The following is a 22,867-nucleotide window of genomic DNA, read 5'->3' on the forward strand; positions in this document are numbered from 1 at the left end:
GACTCCAGGCAGCTGGATGCTAAGGTGCTGCTGTGCCTCTGAGTCATGCAGCTGTAACTCTGCCCCCGAGAAAGGGTGAAAAGGGGCTATGGTGGCTGCCTTGCATACGAGGCTGTAATTAAGAGTCGGGTAGGGAAGCCTGGGTGGCTCAGTCGTTAAACCTCTGCCTTCGGCTCAGGTCATGATCCCAGGGTTCTGGGATCGAGCCCTGCAACGGGCTCTCTGCTTCTCCCTCTCCCACTGCCCCTGCTTGTGTTCCCTCTCTTGCTGTGTTTCTCTCAAAAAATAAAAAAAATAAAAAAATAAAATAAAAATAAAATAAAAATCTAAAAGAGTCAAGTAGAGTAGGTAGGGTCTAAAGAAACCACCAGGGGTGCCTGGGTGGCTCAGAGGGTTAAGCCTCTGCCTTCCGCTCAGGTCATGATCTCAGGGTCCTGGGATTGAGCCCCGCATCGGGCTCTCTGCTCAGGAGGGAACCTGCATCTCCCTCTCTCTGCCTACTTGTGATTTCTGTCAAATAAATAAATAAAATCTTAAAAAAAAAAAGAAAAAAAAAGAAACCACCAACCGCCACTCTCAGTAAGAGGAGCCCTTTTTCCCCCTCAGGTCCGGCAGTCACAATTCACACACTGCCCTGCTAGCTGGGGGACCTCAGGGACACTCACTGTGCACGGATTTCTGTCTGCAAGGTGGGTTGTGATCCGGGGCAGCGTCCAAGGTAAGCGATCGGATTACGGTCTCACACACAAATTGGGTCCCACTCAGGTCAACTTCTGCTTCTTCCACTGAGGCACTGTTCTGAGTCTTCCTCTTCACTGAGGCTGTGGAATCTGAAAGACATGAACCCTGCCTGTTGCTGTTGAAGGGCTTCCTGAAGCCACATACCCGTGAGGATTCCACGCCAAGAACAGTCGCTATCAGGCCCTTGGGAAGGTGAGGAAACTTCAGAAAATGGAGAGGCTACAGATAACCCAAGAACATGCTAATGTAAGTATAGGAAGGAGTATGGTGTAATACAGGAGGGGACAACGCAAACATCAGACAAATAATGAACCCCTTACCAGGAAGCACTTTAAATCCTGCCCCTTCGCTCTCTTCCTGTATCTGCCCCAAGCCTGGCTTCTCTATTAAAGGATTGTCATGCGGCAGAGGAGACATGCAGGGGGTCATATCTGGAGAATGAAAAAAGAAGAACCATCAACGAAAAAAAAAAAAAAATAAACAAAAGCAACACATCATTAACGGTCAGTGTCTAGAAGCAATAGCTCACAGGCTTCTTGCCTCCTGCAGGGCTGAAGTAAACCTAGGTAGGCTTCAAGGCCTGTTATAAAGAATTCCTCCAGACCATGAGGTGTGCAAGTACCTCAGATCAATGAATGCAAGAAGGATCACAGTCGTCTGGCCTGAGAAACCATGGCTAAGACACAGAACCAGGAACATAAAGGACAAACATTTAGAGAAAAACGGAGAAGGACCCCCATCCCCCTGCTTTCAAAGATTTTAAGTAAGCCCTACACGAACGTGAGGCTCAAACTCACAACCCCAAGACCAAGAGCCATATGAACGAGCCAGCCAGGCTTCTTATGGGTCCCTTTACGGCACAGAAGCCTTGCACAAGCATGTATTGTTGACTCTGACAGACAATAGGGAAAAGGAGGAAAATGGACCCACGGGTGCAGTTTTAATGTCACACTGTAGGAGAAATCTTTGCCGTGCAGTTCCTCAGAAGAAGGTTCTCACTACCAGGGTCTAGGGTGTGACACTTTTGTTGTCTTATTAATAAAATGAATGACCTGGGTGGAATGACATTCTTACCCACGGGAGTATTGTGGGGCACTCTCTCCAACTCTTGGACAATGTTTATATCCAACAGCTCAAAGGACAGCAGGTCCTGAGGACAAAAAGGGCAACATTAGGCGACTCTTGCAGCGGATGCTGGAGCCAGGTTTTGTCTCGAGGGCACTTGCAGGCCACACAGCTCCACACCTTCCTGGACTCTGTTCAAATTCATGCCTCCCCTCAATCAGGTGAAATCAAGAAGAGTGAAGCGGGAACTAGATGTCGAAATAACCAAGTGGCAGGAAAGAAAGAAAAGGCAGTGGGAGTGAAAGTGAACCCGAAAAGCAGAAACGCAGAGGCAACTAAAGGGAAGCTGTGGGGAAGCCCGAGAGTGAGTTTCCGATGCAGAGAAGAAACATTTAGAGATCTGCTTCCACTACTGATCTTCCTTGCTACTGTGGGCAGGCAGATCTCTGACTCTCTGAGCACTGTCTGTGCCTATGCCACCTTCTCGTCAACAGGGTAAGGACTCCCCACTGCCTTTTGTCCCTAGCTCCCCAAAGTGCTCAGTCTTCTACCTGGGCAGTCAGAAGGTCCACGGATGGGATGTAGAGCTCCCTCTCATTAGCAACATTTTTTGTCTTCTGTGGAATGGAGGTTCCTGTCCCTTTGGTCTGCTTAGTTGCTTCATCAAGCTGAATTTCTTCTTTAGCCAGAAGAAAAGTCTCCTATACAGAAAAACCATCGGGACAAAGGGTTTTAGGCACTCAAATGAACAAAAGGTCAACTGACAGCTGCCTCCCTAAATATCGAAACACTGCTGCACGTCTATGTGTTTTAAAACTTGTTTCCAGATCTGGGGTGCCTGGGTGGCTCAGTTGGTTGAGCAACTGCCTTCAGCTCAGGTCATGATCCCAGACTTCCAGGATCGAGTCCCGCATCGGGCTCCCAGCTCCTCGGGGAGTCTGCTTCTCCCTCTGACCTTCTCCTCTCTCATGCTCCCTCTCACTCATTGTCTCTCAAATAAATAAATAAATAAATAAATAAAATCTTAAAAAAAAAAAAAAAATCAACTTGTTTCCAGATCATTTTAGACTTACAGATAGGTTGCAAAAAACCCCAGTGTTCACTTATTACCCCCTTCACCCAGCTTCCTTTAATAACAAGTTAGAGTAACCATAGTAACTACTGTCAAAAGGATGACATTAACTTTGGTTAACTGAATCTAAGCAGTAAAATGCTCTAAAAACTGTACTCTAGGGTGCCTGGGTGGCTCAGTGGGTTAAGCCGCTTCCTTCGGCTTGGGTCATGATCCCAGGGTCCTGGGATCGAGTCCCGCATAGGGCTCTCTGCTCAGCAGGGAGCCTGCTTCCCTCTCTCTCTCTCTGCCTGCCTCTCTGTCTACTTGTGATCTCTGTCTGTCAAATAAACAAATAAAATCTTTAAAAACAAACAAAAAAACAAAACAAAAAACTGTACTCTACCATCTGGAGGTGGGTGGGGAAGGGGGACAGTGCCCCACTAGTGAAGGGAAGTATCTTAAAAACAAAAAACAAAAAATAAAACTATACCAACTGAAAACAAGGGCAAGACTTCATTAGCATTTAGGGAACACAGGCATGGAAAGTTTAGGAGAGGTGATCGTTAAGGAGCAAAGCCATCGGTCTTGCAGTTCAACAGGCCAAGCAAGCCTGTCTTCCCACAGATAGCAGAGAGGCTGGCCAAACATCACTATGAAGAGATAAAAAAGCACTGAGGGATGCCTGCACCAAGATCTTAAGGACATGCCAGGAAAACCTGAGGAATGGGCCCAGGACAAGCACACTGGTGTTAGGGGAAGGAGCGGCCAGTCTGCACAGGCTGCTGCAGCGTTAGTCTCCCCTTCCAGTGCTCACCTCTTGCTGGCAGGTGAGCTCATCAGCTTTGCTTGAGCCAATCATGCCCTTTTCAATGTTCTCAGGGCCCTCTGTGGAGGGGAAAGGATCCACTATGATACTGCACCAGACCCGAGGCCCGAACTGCTGTCCTTTGTGAGAAAGACGCCAATGGGAAGTGTACGTTCCCTCCAAGGCTGGGGCGATGAACTCCACAGACACAACCCCCACATGGCCGGCCTTCAGGCAGGGAACCAAAACGTCCTTCTTTTCTGTAGAAGCCAAAGTTAGGTTTCCCCACATGAACTTGAGCTGAAAAGAACAGGGACAAGAGAAAGCAAGCTTGTCAGCTGAGCACTGTCACTTTAGGTCACCCCAGCTTCAGTCTGTGGGGGAAAAAAATACCTTTGTGTCTCCACTCCACTTGACATTTCCTGTATTTTTCATCCTCCAGTGCTTGATAAACTTGGTTCCTGGCTGAAGGTGAGTCCCATCGGGCAAATTCTCATCCACAAATGCTGCACTGAGGGTCGGCATAACTGGGGCACATGGCTGCAAAGGGAGCCTGAACAGAAAATTCAGATAGTCACATGTGTTGGGTACAACGGCTTCTGAATATCTAACACATGATTCAAGAGGCTGAGAGTAACTATTTTTTTTTTTTTAAAGATTATTTGTTTTTTGTCAGAGAGCGCGAGCAAGCAGAAGCACAGAGAGCGGCAGGCAGAGGCAGAGGGAGAAGCAGGCTCCCTGCTGAGCATAGAGCCTGATGTGGGACTCTATCCCAGGACTCTGGGATCATGACCTGAGCGGAAGGCAAATGCTTAACTCAGCCATCCAGGCGTCCCTGAGAGTGACTCTTACTGTACTAATGCATTTGCCTCAAGAATAATACTAACAGGGGGCACCTGGATGGCTCAGTGGTTTAAGACTCTGCCTTTGGCTCAGGTCATGATCTCAGTCCTGGGATCAAGCCCCACATTGGGCTCTCTGCCCGGCAAGGAGCCTGCTTTCCCCTCTCTCTCTGCCTACTTGTGATCTCTGTCAAATAAATAAATAAAATCTTAAAAAAAAAAAAAATACTAACAGGAGGCACCTGGGCAGCTCAGTCAGTGGAGCACATGACTCTTTATCTAGGAGTTACGTTTGAGTCCGACATTGGGGGTACAGACTACTTAAAAATCTTAAAAAAAAAAACTAATAACATTTTTTTTTTAAAGATTTTATTTATTTATTTGAGAGAGAGCACGAGAGGCGAAAAGGTCAGAGAGAGAAGAAGACTCCCCATGGAGTTGGGAGCCCGATGCAGGACTCGATCCCGGGACTCCGGGACCGTGACCTGAGCCGAAGGCAGTTGCTTAACCAACTGAGCCACCCAGGTGCCCCTACTAATAACATTTTTGAAAGAACAAGACAGAGGGGTTCCTGAGTGACTCAGCTGGTTGGGCGTCCAACTCCTGATTTTAGCTTAGGTCATCTCAGGGTTGTGGGATTGAGCCCTGCGCTGAGCTCCATGCTCAGTGTGGAGTCTGCTGGAGATTCTCTCCCTCCACCCCACCCCCACACTCTCTCTCTCAAATAAACAAATAAAAATCAATTTTGTTTATCTGAGAGAGAAACAGTGTGCAAGAATGCATGAGTGGGTGGATGGGGGGGAGGCAGATGGAGAGGGAGAAACAGACACCACACTGAGCACAAAGCCCGACAGGGGGCTCCATCCCAGGACCCCAAGATCATGACCTGAGTTAAAGTCAGATGCTTAACTGACTGAGCCACTGAGGCGCCCCATAAACAAATAAATCTTAATAAGTAAAAATAAAAAACAAGACAGATTTGGAGTACCTGGCTGGCAACTCCTGATCTCTGGGTTGTAAATCTGGGCCCTATGTTGGGTGTGAAGGTTAGTTAAAAATAAAATCTTACTCCTGAAATGAAGAGCCATGGTGAGGATAAGCATCCATAAATATAAGAACTACAGAGTCAGGCTCTTCAAATCCCAACTGCCTCCACTTAAGAGAGGTCCTACCAGCCAGTCTGGAACCTTACTGGCTGCTCTGTCAACAATGACTACAAACCACCCTTTAAGAATGCTGGGACCAGAGAATGGGAAGTTTTAATTCCTTTTCTTTTTTAAAAAGATTTTATTTATTTATTTGACAGAGACAGCTCACAAGTAGGCAGAGAGGCAGGCAGAGGGGAGGGGAAGCAGGCTCCCCACTGAGCAGAGAGCCCGATGCGGGGCTCGATCCCAGGACTCTGAGATCATGACCTGAGCTGAAGGCAGAGGCTTTAACCCACTGAGCCACCCAGGCGCCCTCCTTTTCTTTTTTAAATTAGAGATTTTTATTCATCTATGTGACAGAAAGAGAGAGACAGCGAGAGAGGGAACACAAGTAGGCAGAGCAGGAGAGGGAGAAACAGGCTCCCCAGCAAACAGGGAGCCCAATGAAGGGCTTGATCCCAGGATTCTAGGATCATGACCTAAGCCAAAGGCAGACACTTCACAACTGGGCTACCCAGGCACCCCTAATTATTATTAAGATTTATCTGAGTGAGAGGCAGAGAGATAGTGTGCATGCTAGCGAGTATGCAGAGAGGGAGAGAGAAATTTCATCAGACCCCCACTGAGCTCGGAGGTCTGACTCGGGGCTTGATCTCAAGACCCAGAGATCATGACCTGAGACAAAGCTGGGTGCTTAACTTGTCTGAGCCACCCGGTGCCACTAAGATGGAAGCTGGAACAGTTTGGGTGTTAGGAACCGCCGGTAAGTATGAGAAAACCTGGTTAATGACCCGGTTTTGGCTGGCTGGATCGCCAGCTCTGGTGCCCACCCTGGCCCCGCACTTACATCAGAGTGGGTGACTGCAGCAGGCTCTCGGGTCGGCCCAAAGGGGACCTGGGGCTCTGCAGTCCGTGGATGGAACTCCACAGATGAATCTTCCTGTGGAGCTTAAGCTGCTTTTTGAGTTCCTTGACCTCTGCCTTTCGCTGTTTCTTCTCAGCTCGCAACCTTTGCTTTTCTGCCTTAAGAAAATTTTTGTCGACCTGTTTCTGGAGCCTGTGAGGTAACAAATGAAAAGTTTAAAAAAAAACCTCATAAACAACCTTGAAGCTTATTTGGGCCCCTTGTAGCCTCCATCAGTGCCAGCTTCTAGCTTAATGTCTTCCTACAGTTCTCATTTCTGTCTCATTAGCTTCAGCTCACGGTCCCCGTTGTCACACACTAACTGGAAAAGCGCAGAACTATGGAGACTGTCTGAGGTCCTGTAATTCGTGCCCCAACACCACAACCAAGATGCCCTTCCGAGAACAAGGCTCCCATGTACTTATGGCTTTACCTGGCTTGTTCCAGAGCAGCAGGGAGACGAGGGGCGGGGAACCTCGGATGAGAGAAGGCTTCAGTGGAACCCACCACAGGTCTCCGCAACTTCAGCAGGATGTGGTTGGAGTCATGCGCGTATGGCCCCGATTCACAATCTTCACAGATGTTGTAAGATGGGCACAGGCTGTGGGGAAAAGCATGGGAAGTACCAGAGGGAGTGAGAGAGGAGACCGACTTCCATACTGGCTGTTCTACCAGCGAGGTGGTAACCAGAGCCTGTCACCTGGCCATGCCCTGTCTCAAGTTTCTTATTAATAAAATGAAGGCAACAGCACTTAACATGTATCCATTTCAAAGGAAAATCTACGGGAGCAAGCAAGATAGGAACGCATGTGGAACAACAGGGAGATAATTCCTGCAGATATAATTTTGTTTTGGGGGAACATAACTTTGCCTCTGTTAGTTCAAGTGTGTATCTGAACACATCAACAGTCTGAACGGTTACCCTTTCAAGAGTATTTCTCATGGGTGATGAACAGCTTGTTTCCAGTCTAGAGCTGCTATGCGCACCATCAGAGGAACGTATGCCCAGTTTCCCGATACCACTCCAGGATGCCAGGAAGCCCTGTTCAGGGGTCTTCTAAAAGCTCTCTGCTCTGAAGGGATGGCTCACCTGCACTGGTAGCGCACACCAACGATACTCCTTTGGCAGCTGTTGCAAGCAATGTGCCAGTTGAACTGGTTTTCTGGCAAAAACAGTGTTTCCTCTGAAATGGGCATTGAGACTTCTGATGGACAGGAACCCAGGGATGGGTTCTGGAGGACTAGCTTCTCGTGTAATTTCTGTTCAAGTTTCTCAACCGTTTCTTTAACCACTTGTTCTCTGAACTAGAATACAGAGCAGAAAATAGGGGAAAAAAACCTCAGTTCCAACACTGGGAAAAAACCTGAAGATGTCAAACAGACCAGACACCTCCCTGTCTCTGGTAGAAGAACATCATAAACAGCTAGTAGCTACTGAACAAATGGACAGAAATGCAGCAAAACGTCTACTCTTTCCACATGTACACTGGTTCAAAGGGGATACCAAGAAATCATTTTGATGAGTAAATTTTAACCTCTTCCTTCTCAAGCACAGAGACTTGTCCCTTTCCCTCAACTTAGAATTAGGCTCCCTCTTTTTCTGATACATCCCTGTAGAAGTGAGGAGGTTTCTGGACTGGAACTGCTCCAGTCTGGAAATGATTAGCTATCCCTCTTCATTCCCCTGCATCAGAGGCAGCAGACCTCTGGGTTCAGCTTTCTCCCACACTCCAATGGCTGCTAAAACCCATACCAGAGAGAACACTCACTGTCTCCAGGTAGCTTGTGAACCAGTCTGGGGGCTTGTCTTGAGGCTGGTCTGCATCACGTGGAGCAAGTGGAAACTGCTGCAAGGAAATACAACCCAAGATCTTGGACGCTGCTTTTTTCCCCTAAGATTTTTTTTTCAAAAAGGACTTTTTTTTTTTTTTTTTTAAAGTAATCTCTATACCCAATATGGGGCTTGAACTCACAACCCTGAGATCAAGAGTTGCATCTTCTACCAACTGAGCCAGCCAGGTGCCCTTGTTTAAAATAATTTTCCCAAAATGTAGTACTCTGAAGTTTCTTTTGTCAAATAATATAAATGAATGGTCAAAAAAACCCCAATAAAGAGCATGAAAAAGTATAAACAGAAAACAAAGTCTCTATATCACCCTCCTGCCCCTTTCTCCAGGACTAGTTACCCGTTTCCAAAAGTCAGGCAGAGATGGGCACAGTAACTGCCCAATCTCCGAGGGACAGTTCAAATGTTACACCACCAAGAGACGCAAAGCTAGGATAACTGCAGACAGGTCCATTCCCTTCATACCTGTGCTGCAGGCTCCTCTGGGGTCTTCATGTCTGATCCTAAGACCCTCACCAGTGATGAATAATATGCAAGTGGCTTCTTCCCTGCCCTCACGACAGGCCGTTTTTCTGGTAATGCTGGCGCTGGGGCTTCGTCGACACGGGAGCCTTCGTGGACTTGCATCTGGAGTTGGTTTCCCTGCTTAACTGCCATCTGAGAGGACACATTATAAAATTAAAACATACTGTGTGATTCTCCTTTCCCAAATGAAAACTCAAAGACATCTAAACAGAAGGGATACGATGATTTATGCTGAAAATATTAGGATTTACCTTTATTTTATCAAATCTAATGACAGTGTTAACATAATCCTGTTTTTTGTTCAGTATGTTAATCAGGAATGGTTTTATTATCAAAAATACAATAGGTTTAGGATAGTGCTTTATTAGGTAGGATGTTCTCATTAACTGGGTTACTACTTTTCTGTTGAACAGGTTTTTATGTTATGACCCCAGTTATGGATTGTAATCTCAACTTTTCAAAAAAAGTCAATCCCAGACTACCACAACCCAAACTTAAAGTTATAGCCTATAATTGTTTATTTTTTTTTTTTTTCTTAAAAAAAAAAAAAATTTTATGTATTTACTTGAGAGAGAGAGCATGAGAGGGGAGAAGGTCAGAGGGAGAAACAGACTCCTTGCTGAGCAGGGAGCCCGATGTGGGACTTGATCCCAGGACTCCAGGATCATGACCTGAGCTGAAGGCAGTCCCTTAACCAACTGAGTCACCCAGGTGCCCTAAGCATTTATTTTTCCATCCGAGTAGTGTTTTGGAAAGCATGCTGGAGTGGTTATCTCTTTTTGAAGAGTACCTTCTTAAAAATCCTATGTTGAAAACTCTACTTCAGGGAACATTTAAGGTTCCATGAAGGTACTACAGTGTCCAAGAAGAGATTAGAGGTCAAGTCCATCAGTTTCTGGATCTCCCCATTTGTCACCCAGTGACAAGAACCGTTTTTTCATCTATTTTTACACATCAGACTTAAGCTTCCATTTAAAAATAGCATTCTATGGCAAAAAACTTGAAAGATATTATTTTAAGATCAGAGATCAGGAAATTTTCTTAAAGGGCCATATAATAAATATTTTAGGCTTCCAGGCCATACAGTTTTCCTCTCAAGTCTGCACAAAAGCAGCCACAGACACTATGTAATAGGTATAGCTAGGTTCCTATAAAACTTTATTTATAAAAACATATGGCTAGCCCACTGGCTGCTTTGACAGCCTCTATTCTAGACCATAAGCCAAAAAGCTGGTAGTAAAATGTATGGTACAGTCTGTGGAAAAAACTGCTCAAGAAATGACTATAATGCAATGTGTCAAAATATAAACATGGGATCTTAAATATCATATAGCAAGTACTATGTAAAAATGTATATTAAAAAGTCTTGCTTCCTGAGACAGGACAGGCTTATAACAACATCTAGACTCTCAAGGTCTTAGTTTTTTTTTTTAAGATTTTATTTGAGAGAGAGAGAGAGAGAAAACTAGAGCACGCACTCAAGCACAAGTGTGGGGATGGGAGGCAGTGAGGAGACTCCTTGTTCTGCAGGGCGTATGTGGGGTTTGATCCCTCGACCCTGAGATTATGACGTGAGCCAAAGGCAGACACTGAACTAACCAGGCACCCCCTGAAGTCCGAGATTTCTGACTATGTAAACAGTGATTATGGGAAAGAATAGTTTTGAAGACCATAGGCTTTTTTTTTTTTTTTAGTGAAACTTCTGAGAACAGGGCAAGAGAAAAGCCAGGAGGAGTTGGACAAAGGTGAAAGGGTGTGGGAGACAAGTCCTTACAACAGCTTAAAAACAAAGAGGAAATGGGGCACACCTGGGTAGCTCAGTCAAGTGTCCAATTCCTGATTTTGGCTCTGGACATGATCTCAGGGTTGTGAGATCAAGCCCCAAGTTGGGCTCTATGCTGGGCAGGGAGCCTGCTTAAGATTCTCTCTCTCCTTCTGCCCTACCCCCTTGCTCCCTTGCATGCTCTTTAAAAAAAAAAAAAAAAAAAGCAAAGAGGAAATAGAAGACCACATGAAAACTGGGAAGAAGGAAACTGTGAAGTGTGAGATTGCTAAGAAATGAGTATCTCAGCTAAGAGAAACCAGGGTGGGGCCTGAATGTCCAAAATCAAGAAACTATCTGGTAAATAAGGATTTGTGAATAAAAACCAAGACTGGCTAAACTATTGAATCCAGCGGCACCCACAATGGCAATTTCCACCAGGCAACAAAAAGGGTAAATCCAGCTCCCAGTTTAAAAACATCTTGCCTTGGGCCACCTGGGTGGCTCAGTCAGTTAAGCACTGATTTCTGATCTCAGCTCAGGTCTTGAATGTGAGTTCAAGCCCTTCCTTGGGTTCCACAATGGGCGTGAAGCCCACTTAAAAAAAAAAAAAAAAAAAAAAAATCTTGCCTTTCCCTCCCTAGACCAAAAGTGATTATGGAAAAAAGTTTAGTCATGATTTAGAAGTTCATAAAAGATAGTCAATCTTAATCACAAAGGTGGTAATGAAGGGACAGCTGGGCACACCTTAAAGAACTGACCTGAGGAAAGCTTTAAATTATTACTGACAAGCAAGAGATAGTGAACTCAATAGTTTGTACCTTAAAAGTCTCCTGCATTATCCTATAACATTCTAGAGGAAACAAGGTAAAGTCAGGAGATGAAAAGTGTGAACCAGAAAGCATCAGCATCATTTCACAGAGTTATTTTTATTTTTTTAACTCTAATTTTAAGTAGGCTCTGCACCCACCGTGGAGTCTCCAGTGAGGGGCTTGAATCCATAACCCTGAAATCAAGACCTGAGCTGAGATCAAGAGTCAGACACCCAACGAATGAGCCACCTAGGTGCCCCCTTTGTATTTTTAAATGCTACAATGGTTATACCAAGACCAGAAATGAGAAGAACAGTAACTAGAAAGAACCTTTAATAACAGGAGCTGCCTTTTGCTGAGGGGTATGTCCCACTCGTCACACTCTCTCTAAAAATCAGTTCTGCTGTGTTGCATTAGTTTCTGCCCATGGCTACAGGAGTTCAGGTTCTAGTTTTAGTCAATAAATGTTTTTCCCCCAAGATTTTATTTATTTATTTATTTCTCTGCAGGAAAGAGAGGTAGAGAGCACAAGCAGGGGGAGGTGGAGAGGGGGAAGCAGGCTCCCCACAGAGCAGGGAGCCCAATCCCAGGACTCTGGGATCATGACCTGAGCCAAAGGCAGCTGCCTAATGGACTGAGCCACCCAGGCATCCCTAGTCAAGAAGTATTTTTAAAGATTTTATTTATTTATTTGACAGAGAGAGATCACAAGTAGGCAGAGAAGCAGGCAAAGAGAGAGAGAGGAAGAAGCAGGCTCCCCGCCGAGCAGACAGCCCGATGCGGGACTCCATCCCAGGACCCTGAAATCATGACCTGAGCCGAAGGCAGCGGCTTAACCCACTGAGCCACCCAGGCACCCAAGAAGTATTTTTAAAAGAAAGTAAGATGAAATGACCATTACCTTAAGTGCTTCTTCATATTCTCCTAAAAAGACAAAGAACAAAGAACAGACACTGTGATATTTCTTCACCAGCCCAAAAGATTCTATTTAAGTACTGCCAATCCTGACTTTTAAGAATTTCCTGCTTACAATCCTTATACAGGAGCAGCTGCTACCTTTTGGCGGACAAACTCCCCTCCCATCCCACTGCAAACAGTAACTATTTGTAGATTAGTTCTCTCTCTCTCACGTCCTCCTCTCTTTACTACTGGAGCCTTCCAGCTATGAAACCTCAACCCAGCTGCTTCACACTAGGTTTAGTGACGCTCAGGACGCAAGGGAGTTCATGGGTAGTGTTAATGCAGAGAGACCTCAACATATTGCCGGTTTGGTTCCAGACCACTTGCAAAAAAACCAAGTCAAATGAATTTTTTTGTTTCCCAGTGCATATAAAAATTATGTTTCTACTATTTGCAATCTATTAAGTGTGTAAGAGCATTATGCCTTAAAAATAAAAGTACACACCTTAATTTAAAAAAATTCTTTACTGCTAAAAAATGCTAATTATCATCCAGGCATTTAACAAATCATAATTACAGGTCACAAATCATAATTACAGGTCACAGATCATAATAATATATATCATATAACAATGAAATAATGAGAGAATTAGCAAAATGGGACACACAGACTGAGCAAATGCATTTGGGGAAAGTGAGGCAGGGTTGCCGTAAACCTTCAATTTGTGGGGGGGGAAAAAAGGCAGTATCTTCAAAGCACAATAAAGCAAAGCACAATAAAATCATCATCAGTAACTATCGTTAGAGCTGGTTAAAATAAGCTTGGTGGGGAGCTAGTCTGGGACCCTGACCTTCATATAGAACATTGTTCCAGGGAAAAAGGCGCTCTAATCTCTGAACAACTAGCCATCTTATAAATAAGTTCTGGAAATACCACTTTATGTTTGTAAGCTGACAGTAATATATGTACCACATCAGGGACAAAGGCAACACCAGGAGAATGGAGTTGTATGTTTGAAGGCGAGGCATATTTTCAGAAGATTAGTGTCTTAAATGTTAAGAGAACCTTCATTAAAGCTGTCCTTAGGGTCCAATCTAAGGCACTAATCTATACACAAAAAACTGCTACAAAATAAAAATTTGCTATGTAACTAAGGTCCACGGCTGAGTGAATGAGATGTCAACTTACTGTATACTAAATTCCACTCTAAAGTAAACACTGCAGCAATATCTGAGTGTAAATGGAAATGTATACACTCAAGAACAGACGAAAGCTTTTAAATAAAGCTGAACAGGTTCTCTCAAGAACTCACCTTGACTATTAATGGATACCTGTAAAAAGACAAAAGCCAACAGTGAATTATAAACTTCCTGTCAAATGAACATTTTTGTCGCTAGGACCAGCCTCACAGGTAAGATGCACAATCTCAGACTGGGGGCTTTTCCAGTATCATGAACTAATTGTGAATAATAATTAAGGACTTTTTAAAAAAAGAGTTTATCTGACAGACAGAGATCACAAGTAGGGAGAGAGGAAGGGAGAGGGGGGCAGGGAAGCAGGCTCCTTGCCCTGCTGAGCAGACGGCCTGATGTGGGGCTCAATCTCAGGACCCTGAAATCATGACCTGAGCTGAAGGCAGAGGCTTTAACACACTGAGCCACCCAGGCGCCTCAATTAAGGACTTTTATTGCTTAATTTCTATACCCTCCTTTTATTTCAGATACATTAAGAGGCAGCATTTATAGTGGTTAATAGCCTGGGCTCTGGAGGCAGAAGGTATGGAATGAACCCCTAACTCCACTATTTCCAAGCTTCTGTGCTTCTGGGCAAGTCACTTAGGTGCTCTGGGCCTCAGTTTCCTCATGGGTAAAAGATAATAACTAAGACTTAACGCACAGTATTGTTATTAGTCTGACACGTAACCACTCAATAAAGGTTTACCACAAACTAAATGGTGGCTTGTGGTATATTTCAACTATATCACTATATAGTTTTAAAAGTTCCCTCTCAAATTTCCTTCTTCAATGTTGCTTCCTTATTTCTCAATTCCATCTCAGATGCCACCGTCAGCTCAGAACATGCGATTATCAAGTACATTTAAACTACTACACAATGAAAAAACACTAGTCTGAACTTTTCGATTCACCATCACTCTTGAGAAATAAGATCTGTTTTCTGAACAGCTGCCCATGGGTATCATCATATACTTACCTCTTCATTTTCCTCATCCAGGTATTTTATTTGAATAGTGGTCAGATCAAATGAAACTTTTACCTGCAAGTGAAATGTACATGCTATATGATCAAGGTATCAAAAGGCAGGTTAACAGAAACCCAGGAGTCATAAAAGAAAGGATGGGTATATTTCAATACATAAAAATTAAACATTTAAAAGGCATAAAAGAAAAAACCAGGAGCAAAGTAAAAAAACAAAGAATAGTTGAGTATTTACAACTCAAAACAAAGGGTTATTATATGCAATACACAAAGACCATCTGCAAAACTGCTAATTTTTAAGATTTTTTCAAAGATTTTGTTTATTTGACAGAGAGAGAGGCAAAGAGGCAGGCAGAGAGAGAGGGGGAAGCAGGCTCCCCGCTCAACAGGGAGCCTGATGTGGGGCCCGATCCCAGGACCCTGAGACCACGACCTGAGCTGAAGGCAGAGGCTTTAACCCACTGAGCCACCCAGGCGCCCTTGCTTATTGTTAAGATTAACAACCCAGGTAAAAGGGGGCAAAATTATATAGAGATTTCAGGGCGCCTGGGTGGCTCAGTGGGTCAAGCCGCTGCCTTCGGCTCAGGTCATGATCTCAGGGTCCTGGGATCGAGTCCCGCATCGGGCTCTCTGCTCAGCAGGGAGCCTGCTTCCTCCTCTCTCTCTCTGCCTACCTCTCTGCCAACTTGTAATCTCTCTCTGTCAAATAAATAAATAAAATCTTTAAAAAAAAATATAGAGATTTCATACAAGGGAAATCACATGAGCCCAACAAATATATGAAAAGATGTTCAAACTTAATGGTAGTCAGAACAATGCAAATTTAAGCAATGAGATGTCATCTCAACAGAATGGTGAAGAAAATTTAAAGCTGTGCTATCCAACGTTGTCAAAAATTCAGGGCATTGTCATCTATTTATTGACTTATTTTTAAAAGATTTTATTTATTTATTTGAAACAGAGAAAGGGAGAGAGCGAGAGCACACAGGAGCAGGCGCAGAAGGAGAGGTAGAGGAAGGCTCCCCTTGCTGAGCAGTGAGCCCCATGTGGGACTTGATCCCAGGACCCTGGGATCATGACCTGAGCCAAAGGCAGCTGCTCAACCAACTGAGCCACCCAGACATACCTCTTTTATTTATTTTTTAAAGATTCTACTTATTTGAGAGAGAGATACAGAGCATATAAGCCAGGGCAGCGGCTGGCAGAGGGGGAAGCAGTTTCCCTATTGAGCAAGGAGCCTGATGTGGGACTTGATCCCAGGACCCTGGGATTACCACCGGAGTGGGAGGCAGATGCTCTATACCTCAGGGGCTCCTTGTCATGCATTTCTATAAGGTGCTACAGTTGTTCTGCAAAGCACCTGGCAGCATCTATTAAAATTTAAACTTACATGCATTGTGACCCATTAATCTCTCTTTAGGAAACCATCCTACAGAATAGTACGCAAGTTTTATAGACAAAGAGATCTCTCCTGTAGTTTATTATACAAAGGTAAAAAGCAAAACAACAAAAAAACCTATTTCGCCTTGGGGGCACTGAGTAAGTGAAATAACAATGAACTCAAAGATACAGATAACACACTGGTGGTTGCCAGAGGTGGGGGTGGGAGGTGGATGAAATGGGTGAAGGTGGTCAAAAGGTACAAACTTCAGTTATAAAACAAGTCAGTCCTGGAGATGTAATGTACAGCATGGTGCTATACACTGGCGTATACACCTTGCTGTATATCTGAAAACTGCTAAGAGCACAGATCTTAAAATTCTCATCACAAGAAAAATAACTGTCACTATGTGTGGTGATGGATGTTAGCTGGACTTACGATCATTTCGCAATATATAAATACACAGAATTGTTATGCCATATACCTGAAATCTAGATAATGTTATAGGGCAGTTATACCTCAATTAAAAAAACAAAACAAAACAAAACAAATACAATCTTTCAGTAAGAAACAGTTAAATTATGGTATCATAAAACCAAAATACTACGGGCAATCCATACCTTTAAAAATGATGAGTGTGGACCCTTATCTATTGATTGAGAACTGTCTGTAATAAACTGCTGGGGGGGGAAAGCATGCTGCAAAATTATGTTTATAATATGACCCTAGGAAGAAATCTGTATGAACATGAAAACTGTCTTAAGTATATACAGGGCTTTTAACACTGGTTATCCCAAAGAGGTGGGAATAGTGGATGGAAGGAGTAGAAAGATAGTAACTTTTTCTTTTTGTATGTTTGGATTGTTTAACTTCTTATAATGGGCACCTATTACCCTTTTATAATTTAAAATTTACAGTAAAGAAAAAAGGCAAGCTATCAAGCTCATTTAACTACTAGAAATAAAGAACACTAACTATACTTGATTTTTAGATCACTTCACAAACAGACCCAACTTTCTGGTTAACCACCTGTTTAGGACAGTATGAAGAAGTATTTGCTGGAAAACAGAGAACTAGATCAGATCATCTTGTGAAGTCACCCTACTATTTTTTTTTTCCTTCTTAGTTATCATACCACATGACCAAATAAAAGCAAGTTTTTACCAAAGGGTTCGCTGGATAAACACAGCTGCACAGGAAGTAAAACATTCCCTATTGCAAACCAAACAAAAACAGAAGAGTACAAAGGGCAAACCAAGAGGAGGAAAGGCATTGACAACATAAGAATAGGTAAGTAGCTAAGCACCTGTGGAAGTTTTTTCTGCTAAAAAAATTTTAAGTAGGATCCATGCCCAGTGTGGAGCCCCAAGCAGGGCTCAAACTCACTACCCTGAGATCAAAACCTAAGCTGAGTTCAGAAGTCGGATGCTTAACCAGCTGAGCCACCCAGGTGCCCCACTGCTCAACTTTATAATCTGGTGCCCCACTGCTCAACTTTTAGGTACTCGACCTCTGCCCTAGCAATAAGAACCATCAGCTTGCAAAACGTTAGGTCACATCCGTGGTGCTTCACAACCACAGTGACATAGCTGCTCGGGCAGGAGAACATTTAGCTGGGGCCTGGAAAGGGTAGGACCCGCACCAATTCATTCCTCATGCTGTTTCTAAAATTAACAGCTTTTTAAAGTGTTTTTTTTTTTTTTAAAGATTTTATTTATTTATTTGACAGAGAGAGATCACAAGTAGGCAGAGAGGCAGGAGGAAGCAGGCTCCCTGCCGAGCAGAGAGCCCCATGCGGGACTCGATCCCAGAATCCTGAGATCATGACCTGAGCCGAAGGCAGCGGCTTAACCCACTGAGCCACCCAGGCGCCCCAGCTTTTTAAAGTTCTAACTGCAAATTAAAGAATTTGTGCCCTGGTGCTGGTGGTGGTGACGGTGGTGCACAGCCATATGAATACTTAATCCCCGTAAAAAGTAATTTTCCAAAAGGCCTAGAAAAAGGCAAATAGGACAGCTATGAAACAACAGAGCTAAAAATAGCAGTCTTGAAAAAATTACACTTAAAGGAGGGAGAAACAAAGTAACACTCACCATAGCTTCCACATCTGCCCAAGTTGTATTTTCTGGATCGGAAACCAGAAAGCTTTGAGTTTCATTTTTAAAAGTCACATTTAGAGTAACCTGTGGTTCCATGGTGTGGGGCTAGAGCAGAGAGGATAGGGAAGAGAGAGAACACACATTAGGGCCGGTTCTATAAACTGCATAAATGGGGGCACCTGGGTGGCTCAGTCATGATCTCAGGGTCCTGGGGATCAAGCCCCGCCTTGGGCTCTCTCTGCTCAGCAGGGAGCCTGCTTCCCCCTCTGTCTCTGCCTGCCTCTCTGCCTACTTGTGATCTGTCAAATAAATAAATAAATATCTTAAAAAAAAATAATAAACTGTATAAATAATCACTCAAAAAGCTTGTAAAGACCTAATACAGGTGGGGCCCCTGGGTGGCTCAGTGGGTTAAAGCCTCTGCTTTTGGCTCAGGTCATGATCCCAGGGACCTGGGATCGAGCCCCGCATCGGGCTCTCTGCTCAGCAGGGAGCCTGCTTCCTCTTCTCTCTCTGCCTGCCTCTCTGCTTACTTGTGATCTCTGTCTGCCAAATAAATAAATAAAATCTTAAAAAAAAAAAAAGACCTAATACAGGCAAGGCCAGGAAGACACAACAGTGAGTAAGACAGGGTCTCTGCTCTAATACTATCTATTTAAAAGATCTTACTTATTTACCTGAGAGACCAACAGAGAGGCAGAGTGAGTGCATGAGCAGGAAGGAGAGGGAGGAGCAGGATCCAGGACCCTGAGATCATGACCTTAGCTAAAGGCAGACACTTAACTGACTGAGCTACCCAGGCGCCCTCTTCGGCTATTTATAATCTGGTGGGTTGCATAAAACACATCTCACTATTTTGCTTTTTCTTTAAGATTTTTATTTATTTTATTTATTTACTTGAGAAACAGAGTGAGAGAGCAAGCAAGTTGGGGCGGGGTGTGGTCAAAGGAGAGAGAGAAGCAGACTGTGCTGAGCAGAGTCTGATGTAGGGCTTGATCCATGGAGTCTGAGATCACGACAGCAGCCGAAACCAAGAGTCGAAACCAAGAGTCGGATGCTCACCCAATTGAGCCATCCAGGCGCCCCTTTGTGTGTGCTTTTAAAAAAGATTTATTTTCGAAAGAGAGAGTGCACATGAGCAGCGCGAAAGGCAGAGGAAGAGAAGACGACTCCCCGCTAAGGTGCAGAGTCCCACCAATCCCATGACCCCAAGACCATGATCTGAGCTGATATCAAAGAGTCAGAGGCCCAACCCAGGCACCCCCAAATCTCACTGATAAAAGTTTGCTTAGACAGTGTAAATTTTGGCCACACCCACAGAAACCATCTAACATTTGCAAAATCCTTCTGGATTTTATGAGACTTAATATGATTAGTTAAGTCAATAGAGACTACCAGTATCTGCTAGTAGTAGGACAGAACAGTAAAACCCATATAGGTCTCTACCCTCAGGGAATTTACATTCTCCTAACTCGAAAGTGACATTCTACATTTTTTCTTGGAAAAGCAGCCTTTCCTAAATTGAGCAACCCAGGTTCTCTATTATATCAGGTTTAACAATTTAGAGGACAAAATACTAGATAAGAAATTACACCGGGGTAGCAGTCAACACCTTTCATCCAAGTTCATGTTTGTTTTTTTTTTTTTTTAGTAGTTTCACTTTCTTTTCTTTTATGGAGAATTTCATATATAAAAGCAGAGTAATTGACATATAATTAGGAAACTCAAGGCTACCCTCATTTCATTTATACTTCCGTACTGCCCCCACCCAATTCCCCCAATACAGAGTGACAGGAGTCAACTGCTTTAAACTAACTATAGCAATCTTATTAAAAAAAAAAGTATTATGGGAAAATTTAAATATATATAAAATAAAGATTAATATATAATGAACCCCTAAGGACCCATCAGTTATCTTCCGTAATTATCATCAACACAGGACTAATCTTATTATAGCAATACCTGATCCCTATTGGATTATTTTGACAGCCATTACTTCTTCCCTAAAATTGAGCATGTAAATCTTAAAGTGTTTTTTTTTTTTTTTTAAGATTTAACTTTTTATTTGACAGACAGATCACTAGGAGGTGGAGAAGCAGGCTCCCCGCTGAGCAGAGAGCCGAAGGCAGAGGCTTAACCCACTGAGCCACCCAGGCACCCAGAGCATGAAAATCTTAAAAAAAAAAGGGGGGGGGCTTTTTGAAAACCATGATACCATTATCATGTTGAAGAAGTTAACAATTCTGTAACTGAATATCTACTCTGGTCAGGTCAATTTTTTTTCCTTTAAAAATTCTATATATATATATATATTTTTTAAAGATTTTATTTGACAGAGATCACAAGTAGGCAGAGAAGCAGGCAGAGAGGAGGAAGCAGGCTCCCCGCTGAGCAGAGAGCCCATGCAATGCAGGGCTCTGCAATTCGGGGCTTGATCCCAGGACTCTGGGATCAGGACCTGAGCTGAAGGCAGAGGCTTTAACTCACTGAGCCACCCAGGTGCCCCTAAAAATTCTATTTTTAAGTGGTCTCTACACCCAGCATAGGGCTCAAACCTAAAACCCAAGACCAAGAGTTGCACATTCTACCAACTGAGCAGGCCAGGCAACCCTCTGGTCAGTTGTTTTTAATTAAGGATTTTATTTACTGATGAATTGTTAGATAGGTTTGTTCTTAAGACTTCATGAAAAATAGTTTGCTAAAATCCAAACCAAAGTTGTAACAAAAAAGGTCATCTTTTAAACATATTCATCAACAGATCTTTAAAAAATCTCTTCAAATAACCAGATTCTGCTCTAGGCATAGGAGGTAGGAGATGAGTAAGACTAAGTCTCAGCAGTTTGCAGCATACTGGGGGAGGGAGCAAAAGGGTTGAGAAGAGCTGGGTCTGACACATTACTAGTCACGTAATGGTGAGCAAGTCATTTAACCCGTGAGCTTCAGCCTCTTAATTTATAAAATAGGTCAAATAAAAACGGGTGTGCAAGTTCTCTGAAAACGTTACTAAAATGTAAAAATGATTACAATAAATCAGTCTTTAAAAACCAAAATGCAGTGCCCTGTGAAACAATACAATTGAGGCTGTTATTAAAAAGGACCTTGTTCACAGACCTGTACCCCTGGGGATAAAAATATATGTTTATAAAAAATAAAAAATTAAAAAAAAAAAAGGACCTTGAAGTCTCTGAGGATCAGGGATTTTTTTAATCCCAAATCAATTACCCTCCAATTTTTTCCATTGTCTTTATTTAGAGCCAAGTTCACTACCAAAAAAATATCAGTTTCTGGCACCAATCTGCTGACATCTAGTATTCATTTACATGGAATGCAATTCTTGGGGTCCTTAACATTTGGAGAGATTTCCTGTCAACTCCCCAGATTCTTGGGCAAAAAAAGTATCAGGGAAATGAAGTAACTGGTTCAGTCAGCCAAAACGTAGATATTCTGAAACATGTTCTCACTTTTCCAACTTCTGAGAAACCCTTCCACACTTCTGAGACTCCAGGAGGAAGGAAACTAACTCCCCTTTTCTCAAATTACACAATTAAAATTAGTTTAGTTACCCTGGAGCTCATCCAGCTGGTAAGGCTGATGAGAGAAAACAGGAAGTGGGGGATTCTAGCTAAGCTGGATCATATCCAGGTCTTCATAAAGAATTGCCTATTTCTGTTTGGCTTTTATGTGAAAATTCTTTCAGCAAGAGCATTAATCTTGAACTTGTGGAAATACCAAAGTTATGGTTAGGACCATCTGCCCTTGTAGGTTTAAAGCCAGTTAAGTCAGCTGGCTGGGACTCAGGCCTTCAGCTTTCAAAACTGTCATTATTATAAGTTCATGCCACTGGCTCACCTCTGCTTGGCACAAAATAGTTTTTCCTCTACGTCAGTTTTCTCAGGATACCAAAAATCCCGTTAATGAAGCAGACTTGGCAACCTGAGCTTTGATTACTATCTCCACCAAAGGCCTGACAAGCTATCTGGGGGTTAAAATGTGTGACCTATAGCTGGGTGTTTGACAAAAAGGAAAAAAGGTGTCCTTTCAATACCTGAGGTCCCTGACCAAGGAGACTCCTTTATGAGGTTCTCAAGCGGAGGGGATGGGGTTGGGAGGCTATGGGCAGTGTCATTTTTTTTTTCCCCTTGCAGACTTCATCCTAGTCTTCCAGTTATCGTTTCCTAGCACTCCACGTCCCCAAGACAGTGTCACCACCCTCTGAGGACTCTCTCGTTTTCTTTGCTTAGGCCCCCTTTCTGCTAAGGAGTCTTGGCCTTCCATTAGCGGAGGCTGAGGTTCTGAGCCACGGACCCTCCATTTCTCTGGCAGTATCCGGCCGCTCAGCCAGAACGGCTCTCTCATCTGGTCACTGACAAGACTGGCTGCCCACGGACACAGGAAAACTAGCCCCCCCCCCCCCTTTTTTTTTTGCAGGATCCCTTCCTTAAACTTCCCTTAGCCCTCTCAGTGGCGACGTGCTACCACCCCTCCGTAACCGCAGCTGCTTTCTTACCAGCTCCCGGCCCCCGGGGGGCGCCTGCCGGAGGCCAGTGCAAGAACCGTTTGCTGCCAGCTCCGCTGCTATCCCTGCGGGGTGAATCTAACATGGCGGATAGAAATAGGGCCTAGTCCCCAGTTTTTGAGTTTCCGACAAGATGATTGGCTCTTACTAGTTGTCCCTCAAAACGATCATCCCACTGATTGGTCAAGCATGCCTGCCAGGGGCGGGGCAGGAGCTGCCAGAACAGCACAACAATAACAAACACTGGGGT

The 22,867-nt window shown here is 43.7% G+C and overlaps 1 protein-coding gene across 3 annotated transcripts in view; it reads right to left on the minus strand.

Annotated features, from left to right (window-relative positions):
- NBR1 (NBR1 autophagy cargo receptor) overlaps window positions 1-22,867 on the minus strand; it is a 32,376-nt gene that overhangs the window by 8,979 nt on the left and 530 nt on the right. The window contains exons 1-16 of one of the 3 annotated variants that reach the window (XM_059380520.1): window positions 22,609-22,717; window positions 18,096-18,206; window positions 14,617-14,679; window positions 13,718-13,736; window positions 12,406-12,428; window positions 8,871-9,062; window positions 8,329-8,403; window positions 7,650-7,864; window positions 6,993-7,160; window positions 6,503-6,712; window positions 4,059-4,218; window positions 3,675-3,965; window positions 2,358-2,507; window positions 1,816-1,891; window positions 1,062-1,172; window positions 666-830 (exon numbers count right to left, since the gene is read on the minus strand). In XM_059380520.1, coding sequence (XP_059236503.1) covers window positions 666-830; window positions 1,062-1,172; window positions 1,816-1,891; window positions 2,358-2,507; window positions 3,675-3,965; window positions 4,059-4,218; window positions 6,503-6,712; window positions 6,993-7,160; window positions 7,650-7,864; window positions 8,329-8,403; window positions 8,871-9,062; window positions 12,406-12,428; window positions 13,718-13,736; window positions 14,617-14,679; window positions 18,096-18,197 — 2,020 coding nt within the window. In that variant the 5' untranslated portion in view covers window positions 18,198-18,206; window positions 22,609-22,717. Of the gene's footprint in view, window positions 1-665; window positions 831-1,061; window positions 1,173-1,815; window positions 1,892-2,357; window positions 2,508-3,674; window positions 3,966-4,058; window positions 4,219-6,502; window positions 6,713-6,992; window positions 7,161-7,649; window positions 7,865-8,328; window positions 8,407-8,870; window positions 9,063-12,405; window positions 12,429-13,717; window positions 13,737-14,616; window positions 14,680-18,095; window positions 18,207-22,608; window positions 22,718-22,867 lie in introns of those variants that run through there. The other 2 variants (XM_059380518.1, XM_059380519.1) reach the window with 2 other exon arrangements.

This window comes from Mustela nigripes, chromosome 16 (genome assembly GCF_022355385.1).
Source record: "Mustela nigripes isolate SB6536 chromosome 16, MUSNIG.SB6536, whole genome shotgun sequence".
Classification (NCBI taxonomy): Eukaryota; Metazoa; Chordata; class Mammalia; order Carnivora; family Mustelidae; genus Mustela; species Mustela nigripes.